The sequence below is a fragment of the Musca autumnalis genome, unplaced genomic scaffold, assembly GCF_047663935.1.
Source record: "Musca autumnalis isolate F117 unplaced genomic scaffold, ASM4766393v1 scaffold_1, whole genome shotgun sequence".
NCBI lineage: Eukaryota > Metazoa > Arthropoda > Insecta > Diptera > Muscidae > Musca > Musca autumnalis.
Genome location: NW_027411644.1, coordinates 235822190 through 235834645, shown reverse-complemented (window position 1 = coordinate 235834645; position 12456 = coordinate 235822190). Strand labels below are relative to the sequence as shown.

At 35.3% G+C, this 12456-nt stretch overlaps 1 protein-coding gene across 3 annotated transcripts in view; it reads left to right on the top strand.

The window, feature by feature from the left end:
• The window catches only part of Oamb (Octopamine receptor in mushroom bodies), a 265806-nt gene that overhangs the window by 140212 nt on the left and 113138 nt on the right, over positions 1-12456 (top strand). For all 3 annotated transcript variants that reach the window (XM_073960483.1, XM_073960482.1, XM_073960481.1), the window contains 2 exons: positions 3390-3681; positions 3869-4105. In XM_073960483.1, the coding sequence (XP_073816584.1) occupies positions 3430-3681; positions 3869-4105 (489 nt within the window). In that variant the 5' untranslated portion in view covers positions 3390-3429. The remainder of the gene's footprint in view (positions 1-3389; positions 3682-3868; positions 4106-12456) is intronic.

The window sequence follows — 12456 nt, the reverse complement described above, 5'->3', positions numbered from 1 at the left end:
TATACCAAAACATTAGCCGATATTGTTCGTATTCATCCAAAAATTATGCTACAGCATATTCTGTTCAAATACAAAATCGCTTAGATTGAAAAATTAGCAAAAGAACGATTTACAGAAGAACGGTAGACGACGGCTTACTCAGTCGACGACCAGCAACACAAAAGCCTTTCATATCTACAAAATATGAAGGAGCCAGACTGGAATTCGCCAAGACCCATCTGAACTGGGATATCCAAAAATGGAGGACTGTGCTGTTTTCTGATGAATCTATGTTGATTTTAAAGGATTCGGATGGCATAAGGCATAGATCAAATAAGCAACGATTAAATCCTAAATATTGTAAGGGCACTGTATAACATGGAAGCAGAACACAACGGCCTGGGATTTTTTTCGGGGCAAGGCATTGGACCAATTCATAAAATTAATGGAATTATGGATCGTTTCAAGTATCGTAATGTATTAAAAGGCGTGATGTTGCCTTATGCTGAAGAAGAGATGCCACTTAGATGGATATTCCAGGAAGATATTGAGCCAAAACATGTATCGAAAGTGGTTAAGAATTGATTCCGAAACAATTAGACAGACGTTCTCCGTTGGCCCACCAAATCCCCTGCTCGTAGATCTCGATTGGGGCTTGTGGTAGATCGTTAACTCAAAAATCAACCGAAAAAATTGAAAAACCAAACCAAAGAAAATTTATTTGAAGCCGCAAAAATTGTTGTGGGAAGCTATATCGCTTGCAATAATTAATGCTTGCGTCATCCAAAATAAATGATACGCAACGAAATATTGATTTCAGTAGCTTTTGTGGTACCTCGAATTGGCGGGTGCTTTAGTTTTGTCCTCTTATATTTGCCACCTAAAATGTTTTTTTTTTTTTTGAATTTTAGCTTTTGTTTATTAAATTCTGAATTCCTTATGTTTGTATTTTCCAATGATAAAGATATACGGGTATGTTCTGAGACACACTTCACCTCTCACTTTACGCTTCAAGCATTTTGTTCAACCTATTGACTCATAGTTTTTGCGAATTTCTTGGGGCTAATATTCATTAGGGTAATTAAAAAGGAGAGTACACCTTAGTCCGTCCATAAAATACTCGAAAAATAAGCGTAAATGGGGTGAACAAAATGCTTGCGGCGTGAAGTGAGAGGTGAAGTGTGTCTCAGAACATACCCCATAAATAAATAAAAAGAAAAATACGAAAACATTTAAAATTTTTGTTTTCTTTAAAAAAAAAAACATTTTAAAAAAATGTACTGAGGGGGTGCTTTCGTGTTGGCCGACACTGTATGCTTTGATACGAAAAAATGTGTCTTACCAAATAAAGATCAAAAATTTGTCGATCGATCTTGTTATATTTTCCATCCTCCCGTCTGTCTGGCGCTGCACGAAGGAAGATGACTGATTTGGTCGAAACTTTTTATATCATTATATTTCTTCTAAACTTAGAACAGGTTCGAAGATCAGGACTGTTCGAGAATAGTTAATTAGCTTTAATTGAAGGTAGTCCTCGTGATCCTGGACGAGTTCCAGCAGGTAGTACTTGGGGTTTAACACAATGTTATGTCCAGGATTTCTAGCAAAATTAGGTTTACTGTAGAAAGTAGGTAAATATACAGAATTGAAAATGCGTTTGTGTCTTGTTTGCGGCCCAGTCTTGGGTAGCTTTAAAACTTTATCGAAAATGCCTTATTCTGATGGTAATGAAATACTATGAAGGATGGAGCATTTTGTTCATATTGACTTTGTCGCATTTTTAAATACATTAGATAAGAAGCAAAGAAATGCTCGTTCCGGTCTCGGTTTTTCTCATCGGAAATTTAGTCCACTTTTCCCAATTATATTGTAGGTCCTTTTTATATGCTAAGTGAATGTACATTAGGCCGTATGGAAGGACAAAAAACTTAATGGGCCCTTCGCGTTTCTGATTCCTGGGATTGAACTGAACAAAAAAGTCCACTAGAGGTCTACATAGGTCTACGGTGAAAATCGAGCCTCCCGATTTTGACTTTAAGTTTTTTATCTACGTTGTTTAGACACTTTGGCTTATAACAGCCAAATAATTGAGATTTTCGATCGAACAAAAGAACAAAAAATGTAGCCAAGACAGTAATTAAGAATTCTCTAATACATCGCAAAAGCTTTGGAACGCTCCTTCAGGCAGGTTTGGCCTTAAGAAGGTGCAAACTTTTCGAAAAATGTCGATAAATGGCACTGTGCTACAAAAGTTGGAGCGTTCTGATGCAAAATTATATCGTGTTGGGATCCATGGACAACGACAATGCCTCTAGTTCGTTTGTGTCACTTCGTTTTATTTTTTTACAACGGTAAAAGTATTGAAAATCTGGGTGAATAATATCTTTCGAACAAGTTATTATTTGTTTAAATCGGTTAACAAATGGCTAAGTTATAGTGGACTAAGTCTGAAAACCCCCACAAAAAAAAAAAAAAAAAAATAACTGAATTTCTCACAATTTTCAAAATAAATATTGAACAAAACAAAAAAACATTATATTTTTGAAAATTATGAGAATAATAACTTGTTCGAAAGATATTATTCACCCCTTTAAAAGGAAGAAGGATCAGCAGAAATCCGTTGTGAAAAAAGAAGATATGTCCGTTTAAATTTGAAAATGTAAGAAACCCAGATTTGTACTACTTTTACCGTTATAAAAAAATAAAACGAAGTGACATAAACGAACTAAAGGTATTGTCGTTGTCCGTGGATCCCAACACGATATAATTTTGCATCAGAACGCTTGAATATTTTTCTGGTCAACTTTTGTAGCACAGTGCCATCTATCGACATTTTTCGAAAAGTTTGCACCTTCTCCAGGCCAAAACTGCCTTAAGGAGCGTTTTAAAGTTTTTACGATGTATTAGAGAGTCATTAATTACTGTCTTGGCTACAATTTTTGTTCTCGCGTTCGATCGAAATCTCAATGGTTTAGCTGTTATATGCCAAAATGTCTAAAAACGTCGATAAAAAATTTAAAGTAAAAATCGGAATGCTCGATTTTCACCGTAGACCTATGCTCTAGTGGACTTTTTTGCTCAGTTCAATCCCAGGAATCAGAAACGCGAAGCGCCCATTAAGGTTTTCAACTCGGCCCGGCCTAATGTACATAGCTGTCGAATCTGCCTGATTTTTTAATAGTTTTTCTTTTTAACAAATATAATTACTATTTAATTATAATATATTGTAATACTTTCCAGACGCGTCTCAATTAAAAACGGCTATCAATTTACAAGCTTTTTTTAAAGTTGATCCTTCAATAATAATTTTCCATTTTTAGTCTCATTAAAATATCAAAACCATTAACGAAATTAAAAATTAAATACCATCTTATATTTTCGTTTTCGTCTTTTCTTCACTTTCATTTCAGGTAGTCAATACATTTCAACACCCATCATTGAATTACCGCCATGAATGAAACAGAGTGTGAGAGTCTAATAAAGTCGGTAAAATGGACGGAACCATCGAATTTGATCTCATTAGCGATACTCGAATTTATCAACGTTTTAGTAATCGGAGGAAATCTGCTCGTAATAGCTGCTGTATTTTGTTCCAACAAATTACGTAGTGTTACGAATTTTTTCATTGTTAATTTGGCTGTGGCCGATTTGTTGGTGGGTTTGGCGGTGTTGCCATTTTCGGCTACATGGGAGGTGTTTAAGGTAAGAAGAGATGAAATTTGAGAAATGCGTTACGTTTTTCGTTTCCTCGTGGCGTATGAGTGTAATTAATTATTTGGTTTTGTATAATTAATGTTACGTATACGTCATGTGGGTGGTTTGTGGTTAGTTGTTATATTTTAAAATGTAAACAAAATTTATGATTAAATGTAATTTTGTGTATATTTAGGTTTGGATTTTCGGTGATGTTTGGTGCCGCATTTGGTTGGCCGTTGATGTGTGGATGTGTACCGCATCAATTTTGAATCTCTGTGCCATCTCTTTGGACCGTTATGTAGCTGTTACAAGGCCGGTTACTTATCCCAGCATTATGTCTACCAAAAAGGCCAAATCCCTAATTGCCGGCATATGGGTTTTATCGTTCGTCATTTGTTTTCCACCTTTGGTGGGGTGGAAAGATCAAAAGGTAAGTGATAGTCGAATGAATGTAACAAAGATGTTTATTTATTTATTTTTTTTTTTTGGAAAATATAAAAAAATGTTTATGGTTTTTGCGGTTGGGTCAATGTTGTTAGTCGAACAAGTAAAAAATTATCAGACGGCTTTGCCGACAGAGATATTCCCTCAGCCTGTGGTTGTGATTTTCCCAGAACGTTATTGTTGTAATAAGTACTGGGAGAACTATCCGAAAAAGTTAGAAATTTGTCCGCGAACAGGTATCAACCTCTTCTTAAGCCTAAATGCTTGAACTATTGTGGGCCTCCCTTTAAGAGTCATTTTAGTTGGTGGACGTAGGGTTGTTAACAGCTTTGGGTTAGTTATGTCAGGAAGTACGGACTTACCCCCGAAAAAATATTTTGTCGTAATATGAGCTGCGAGAACTAGCTTCTGTACAAATTTTAAAACGATTCTAAACACGTCCCTAAACTGCAAATTTGTGAAAAATTGTATAGATTTTGTGGAAGGTACCAGATGGGGTTAGTTGTTGTCCATATTCGAACTTGATTAAAGTGTGAGAAATATTAGGATGTGCAAATGTTGGACTAAAGTCATTCATGACTTTCGATAGTTATCGTGCCCACGAGACATTTTACTTGGTACAGTTTGTTTAGAGCTTTTAGGTCATTAAGTCAGGAAACATGGACTTGCCCATATAAATATTTGATCACTGAAAACGTGATCACAATAAGTATCCTTCTTAGAAATTGGAAGGTATTTTCCGATGTGCAAAATGTTGGCCGTATTTTCAGATGATGCCGCAAGTAAATATTTTAAGACTATTTCTTGACGTGTTTTTTGCAATTCCTGAAGATGCAATTCAAAGAATTGCGAAATATTGAACAATAAAAGATAATTGATATATTGACCTCGAGCTTGAAAAAATACTAATTTCGATGCCGCAAGGTTACATATTGGAGCATTATCTCAGGAAGTATGGACTTGCCACCAGAAAAATTTGCAAAAGGGGCCGCGAGGACAAGCCTCTGTAAGAAATTTCATGACGATCCGATAAGTGTTCCTAAACTGAACTTGTGCCAAAAATTTTAAAATTATTTGTGTAAGGTACCCGAAGATTTGGACTGATATAGGCAATTTTTGAAGCTGACTTATACCTGGAAGGAACATTCCGATGTGCAAAGTATGGGCCAAATCGGGTTCTCCCTTCGAGAGTTATCGTTCCCAAAAATTTGTTTTGTTTATTGTTGAAGATTCAATCTCATTTTCGATTGTTTGAGTGGAGTATTCCCCCATTGGCTCAACTTCATTTATTACCCTCTACTACAGAGAGTAATATTTTTCAAAACGAACTGACAGTGTTGCAAAATTTTACTGATCGCTACCAATATCATGATTTCATCCCGGCGAAGGGAATTATCAATTGGCTTCTCAGTTTTTGAAATGATGCCTTTTTTAGTGAAAAACCGAACTCTTTAAGTGTCTAGTATTCCCAAATGAATGGGAATCACACTCACTTTTCGGCTTTTCCAAAGAAACACCAAAATCAAAATATTCTGCAACATGTCAGCACGTATCAACTAAGAATTCTTCGAATTCTGTGAGTTGATAATAACATCACCACAGTTGCCTGTGAGGTTGTTTTTGGAATTTTGTTTTTAACAAAGCTGCATTCGCCCGTGCCTCGGCTGTTTTTTGTTTGTTTTGTTTATTGTTGAAGATTCAATCTCATTTTCGATTGTTTGAGTGGAGTATTCCCCTATTGGCTCAACTTCATTTATTACCCTCTACTACAGAGAGTAATATTTTTCAAAACGAACTGACAGTGTTGCAAAATTTTACTGATCGCTACCAATATCATGATTTCATCCCGGCGAAGGGAATTATCAATTGGCTTCCCAAAAATTTTCATCGTACCAAAGGCTAAGGGTATAAAAATTCAAAATGATCGGATTCATATCGATAAGCTGCGCTTTAGCGAACATTTAGAAATTTGGAAGGAGTGGACCGATGTAGAAGACATTTGAACCTGATATACACCTTGAACAAATATTGCGATTTGCAAAGTTGGGACCAATATTTGGCGAAAGATGTTGAACTTTTAACCAAAGAAGTGGATTATTCGATCAACAGGCGGACGGACAGACCTAAGCTTATTTACATAGATGGCCCTCTACAGAACATTTCTTCCATAAGCCAAACTAAGAAAAGATATCCACTCCTTAAAGTTTTTCGTCCCAATTTAGAAAAGTTTAGTCATCGAAGCAATGGCCTTCCAGTTTTGCGTGTGCCGCCATGCGGTTATAAACATTTTCAGTGGATTCATCATTCTTATGGCATGACCTATCGAATATCACCATCAAGGCATATTAGACCTTTGATCTTTCAAAGATTTTTTTCTCTCAAAAACACCAAAATGTAAAGGTATCAACTCTCACAGTTGATCCACATTGCCCGCCGTTACCATCAACTTGGTGTTGTCGTCGTTTATTGCCTGACCCATTTTAGCAAATTCTCCTTCGTTATGTTTAATGGTGTTAGTTACTTTCTTCATTTATCGACTCATCATGTCAATGTCGACATAAGCATGTAACATGTGGCTATTCGTATATTTCTTTTAACGTTTGCATCTCGTATAACCTTTTCCAGTAGGATGTTGAAAGGCTGCCTCCTTTTCTGAAACCTCTTTTGGTACTAAACTGTTTGGTACAAAGCTGAATGAGCTTTAGAATATCGAATTCAGACAAGGCTCGGAATAACTTGTCAATGGTGGATTTGCCAGGTCTATAGTGACATTAGTATGACCCAATTGTTTCGTTCCCCTAGGCTTTAGTTTATAGAGTTGTCGAAGGCTGTTTTATAATCGACAAAAAATGGTAAGTGTCGATCTTAATCTCTTGGTTCTTATCAAGGATTTGCCACAGTTTAAATATCTGATCAATAGTGGATTTGCCAGGTCTATAGTGGCATTAGTATGACTTAATTATTTCGTTGACCACAGGTTTTAGTCGCCAATAAAATCTCCCTGACAACATCTTATAAGCAGTAGTGGGCAGACTTATGTCCCCATAGTTAGATCACATAGTCTTATTTCCTTTTTGTGAACGGGACATAGGATGCTCAGGTTCCAATCGTCGGGTACACTTTATTCTTGGCGGATGATGTGCGTCAGCTAGCACACACCTAACCGGGTAAGTCATCGGCTTCTGCTGCCTTCAGTCGGTTTATTGCTGCTGTCTACACGTCATCTCGGCCTGGCGGTATACAATAAATACCATCTTCTGGAGTTACCTTTATATGGGAGCTACATTAAAATATTCGCAATCTTCTATAATATTTTGCAGGAGTCTTTTCATACCCTCTACCATAATATGCACGATTTAATTAAATTTGTCATTTCGTTAATAACACATCGAAATATTCATCGGAGACCATATAAAGTATATATGAGGAAAAGTCAGAAGTTTTTAATATTCCATTTGAAAAAAATGAAAAATTTTTTTTACGCTGCATGAACGATTTTTGTTGCATGGATCGAGAAAAAATTCCCATTCTCAAATCTGTTCGATATACTAATTTTAGGTATTGCGCACAAAAGTTATAGCGGTTTCAATTCTGATTATTAGAAAAAATCTTACAAAAACGCTATTCATTATATCGAGAAACATTGTTAATTTATGGCTTCCTACGCACTATATGTTTACTGAGGTCCCATAAATTTAGTGAAAAAGTTCTAAATTTTCGCGGAAATTAGGAAGGATGTCAAAACAATTGGTAGTTTGCAACTTGTTTTAATAAAATTAAAGATGTTTATGCATCTGAAAAATATATAAAAAATATGTACGTAATATAAACATCGCGAAGATTCAAATGAATCCAAAACTATACATATCCGTTTAGTGGTTTGCATATTACAGCAAAAACAAAAAAATATATTGAGGAAATTTATAAAATTTTTGTAAGAAAAAATATTCTTCTATTTTAGTTAAATTTCACGAAAAAAATCACATTTTTATTCTAATCACTTTTCGAATACACGCTAACATATAGCGGAAGATTTGGGTATCGTTCAAATAAATTTTGGTTTCCTTTAAAAGGGATATAATCTTGAAATAAAACTGTATCGGGTAATGTTCATTTTGAAATGCGTGTAAATCGAGAAATCGTCAAAATAACTTGATGCGCAAGCGGTTTACCAATACAGCGAATTCTTCTCTTTTAATTTGTACACATTTGCCAGTATTTACTTTGGCCGCTAAAATGTAGCATCGTCTGCAGTTTAGTGTGCAACAAACTGTATAACGCTTATAATTTGCACAAAGTGCATACACTCCGCATCCGATTTCACTATCATCCATGAAAAAATACATCGATCTAAACCTATTTCAATAAAATCTATCATGAACCGTGGATGTAGCATCACACACTATTTTTGGGATATATCTGATACAGCTCCCATGCCACTAATTTTTTAAAACCGCTGTTTTCGCAAAAACGCGAGTGATGTGTCAGTTTCTTCATTGAAAAGGAAACGATCCATAGAAAACTCGGTTAAATCCGCGATATTTTCAAAAACATTTCTCACACATTTTTCGGTTTTTTCAGTTGCTGTTTTCGCCGTTCTAGTGGATGGATTCTCACGATCTATATTTTATATTATCCGGACCGTCAAAAAACTAAAATATCTTGGGGTGTCTTAGCACAATTAAAAGGATATTGTAAATACTGTACCCAAAAATAGGGGTTTTCGAAAAAATATCGCACTAAATTTTGTCCTTTGGCAGTGGATTACTGCGATGCTGTCTGGTATACATAGTCAATGTACACATCAAATTATGCGTAATCGCGAGTACTTTGATACTTTTATATGTTTTCTGAAATACACGAATGCGCGTTGCAGTTAGATCAAAAATACCAAAAACATCTAATATCTGGCTTAAAAATGTCAGCATCCATAAAAGGCGGATGTAGTGGAGATTTTGAAATGTGATACATTAGTAGTGTAATTTACATTTTGTATTCTTCTACTTTTACTTTGGACAGATATCCGTAATTTAAACGGTTTAACCGCCAATCGAATAACAACGTAAAACACTCGTTTACTTCAACGTGTTTTTACCTATTTTTATTCATTTATGCGGTCATAGCTTCCGCGCAAATTAACTTTTATAGCGAAATTTTTCTGCTTTGATTAAAAACACTTGGTTTGATTCAACTATGGTCATATTTCGTGGTACACTGGAATATTTCGCGAATTATAACAGTGCAAACCTTGGCTTCATTACTGTTAATTTTTTTTTACTTTTCGTCATATACATTCTTGATCAGCATAAAATTCTAAGTCCAAGTCCGTTTGTCCGCCCGTCTGTTGAAATCAAGATACAGATCGCAATATTTTAGATAGAACTTCATAATTTGCTACAGAAATTTCTATTACTCCTAGGATGTTTGGTATTGAAAATGAGCAACATCGGTCCCCCGTTTTGATATAGCCTCCATAGAACATTACCTCCCCATCTTCGGTATTTTGAAGGTTCAAACCACATTATCTTACCAAAGTGACTGAAATTCTTCCTTTAAACTTTTTGGGGGCTACAAAACTTTCCCCAGGAATTTGTCAGTATTGGTCCATTGGTCCATTTTTGAGTCAATCGCGTGCAAACAACTTCTGTCCAGAATTTTATGAAAGTAGAGGACCAATAGGCAAAACCCATATTTGGGTTTTGTTTTTTTAGATCGGGTTCGGTTTTTATGGCCTCATCTAAACATGGTTAAAGATCGAATTTTTGAAACAAATCGGGGCTGTATCTCTGAAACCAATACGCATCTTGTGTTGACATCTGCAGCAAACTTGTAGATAAAAGCAAGAAGAAATTATTTGGAGGAATACTGAACTCGAAAAACTGCATTTATTGTCTCAAATTTTATAATATATCTAAAAATTCTATAATTTGTGTATATTTCGCAGCGTATCTCCCAAAATGTTAAATTCTTCTTAATGTTACCTTTTGGGAAAATATTCTCTGGAATGTAATACACAACTCTTTAGAACATTATATTGTTATAAAATGCCTCTATCGCCTTGTTTATAGCAAGTTTTTCAACAACAATTTGGTAAATATTTCAATAATTCATTGAAATCCCCAACATGAGAATAAACAGCCTGTGTGAACATTGTTTGAAATAAGTTTTGTAAAAGGTATTTTATGAAATAAAAACAACGGAAATAACCATTTTAGAGTTTCAGAATGTTCTGATGAATTGATGGAAAATTTTTAGAATGGTTACTTGTTTCAACTCACAATAGTTTAGTTGTTACTGACCAGAATTTCAGAAATTATTTAAACTTTTCTATATTTTAACGAGTTTGATGCGCTAGATGCAGCTTTTCCAAGTTGATCTGTTTGACACATAAGTTCTACTTCTTTAGGGCTACAATATTGCGGAGATAAAGGTCCGATCACTGGAAAAAAGGCTAATTTTTGGTCGGTTTAGATGAGGCCATAAAATCTAAACCCGATCTAAGAACACAAAACCCAATTAAGGTTTTTGTAGTCTCTATATGTACTTTCACAAAATGCCCATTAGAAGTTGTTTGCATTTCCAGTGTTGCACAGTGTAAGTCATATATTAAAGCCATTGTGGGAAATCTTACTGAAATTCCTTTTCGGAAGTCTGACAATGAGGGCATTAAATTTAGGCATTCAAATAAACTGATCTGTCAGCCAGGAACAGATATAGTTCATGTGTATCTGAGTTTTCTACTCCCATAGTAGGTACAACCCGATTTTCGGTACTTCGAAGTTTTTGGCCATAATATCTTACCAAAATGGCTGAAATAGGGTATTTGACCTACTTTGGGGTAACAAAAGTTGTCCCCAATAATTTTCAGGCATAGAATCCACGTTTTGATATAGCCTCTATAGAACACTACCGGCCTATTTTCGGTATTTTCAAAGTTTTAGCAGCATTACCCCACAGGAATGTTTCACAATATATTTTTCATTGGGGATATACATCATTCCTACAAAGAATTGTCGGTACTGGACCACGTTTTGATATATCCCACATAGAACGGTACACCCGATTTGCAGTATTTTTTAGCCTCATTATCCTACAGAAATGGGTAATTGGGTATATACATACAACATTTCAGTTTAGAAGTGTCTGTATAGGTCCACGATTTGATGCAGCCGCTATAGAAAAGTATCCCCCAATTTGCGTTCTGTTGAAAGTCTTAGCAACATTATTGTTTAGGTAAGGGAGGGGAAAGCCTTAGGCTTCGACAACTCAGCAAACGAATGATGAGAAGTGGGAGTGAAAAGAATAAAATAAAACAAAACAAGTAAGAAAGTATCAGTCAGCTGTGCTGACGGAGATATACCCTCAGCCACTGACAAAAAAAGCAACAAAACCAAACACAATTATTATGCCGTATATAATATATATTGATTTTGTATCACGAGTTTGTTTTGAAATCTGAAGGTATCGTAATGTGGAACTTGACATATTGTCGGTGTCATGCGTTTTGAGATAATCGCATTTTAATGTTTGCATCACAGCTGCTTTTAGCTGACTGAAGAAAATTTTTATATTTTTGACTAAATTTTTAAGTAATAGTATACGTCTTTGCCAAATGTTAGAGGAATATCTGTTGGAATAAAATGGTTATAGAATGTTTGGATATGGAACACCACACTTATGACACAAATGCAAAATATTGTAAATCGCATGGAACAAAGTGAAAAAAAAATTTCCCATTTTTGCCTCAATAAATTCAATCCTTCTAAATCGAAAATAAAAGTTCTGATTTTTTAATGTGTTTTTAAGTTTGAAAGAAATTTTTAAAAAAAAAGTTGTAAAGTTATCGAGCACAATAGTATGTGCCGACAGGGTTTTAGAGCTTTTGGGCCATTATCTCAGGAAGTATTGACTTTCTCCGAAAAAAAATTGTACCGTTGTAAAAGAGGCCGCTAGAACAACCTACAGAAAAAAGAATCAAAATGATCCGAGAGGAGCTCTTAAACTTCACTTTTTCCGAATTTTGTGTGGGATATACCCGAAGGAGTGAACTGATGTAGTACATATTCCAACCTGACACATGACTGGATGAAATAATATGATGTGCAAAGTCTGCACCAATCAGAAACTCCCTGCGAGAACTATCTTGCGGATTTGCCATTTTGGTTGGTGCCGTCAGGGTTTCTTGGTGCTTCTAGGTCAATATCCCAGGAAGCATAAACATGCGCAAGAAAAAAAATTGTACCGTCGTAAAGGGAGTCGCAAGGACAACCTACTGAAAAAAAATTCTAAACAATCCGAGAGGAGCTCTTAAGCTTCACTTTACCCGAATTTAGTGTG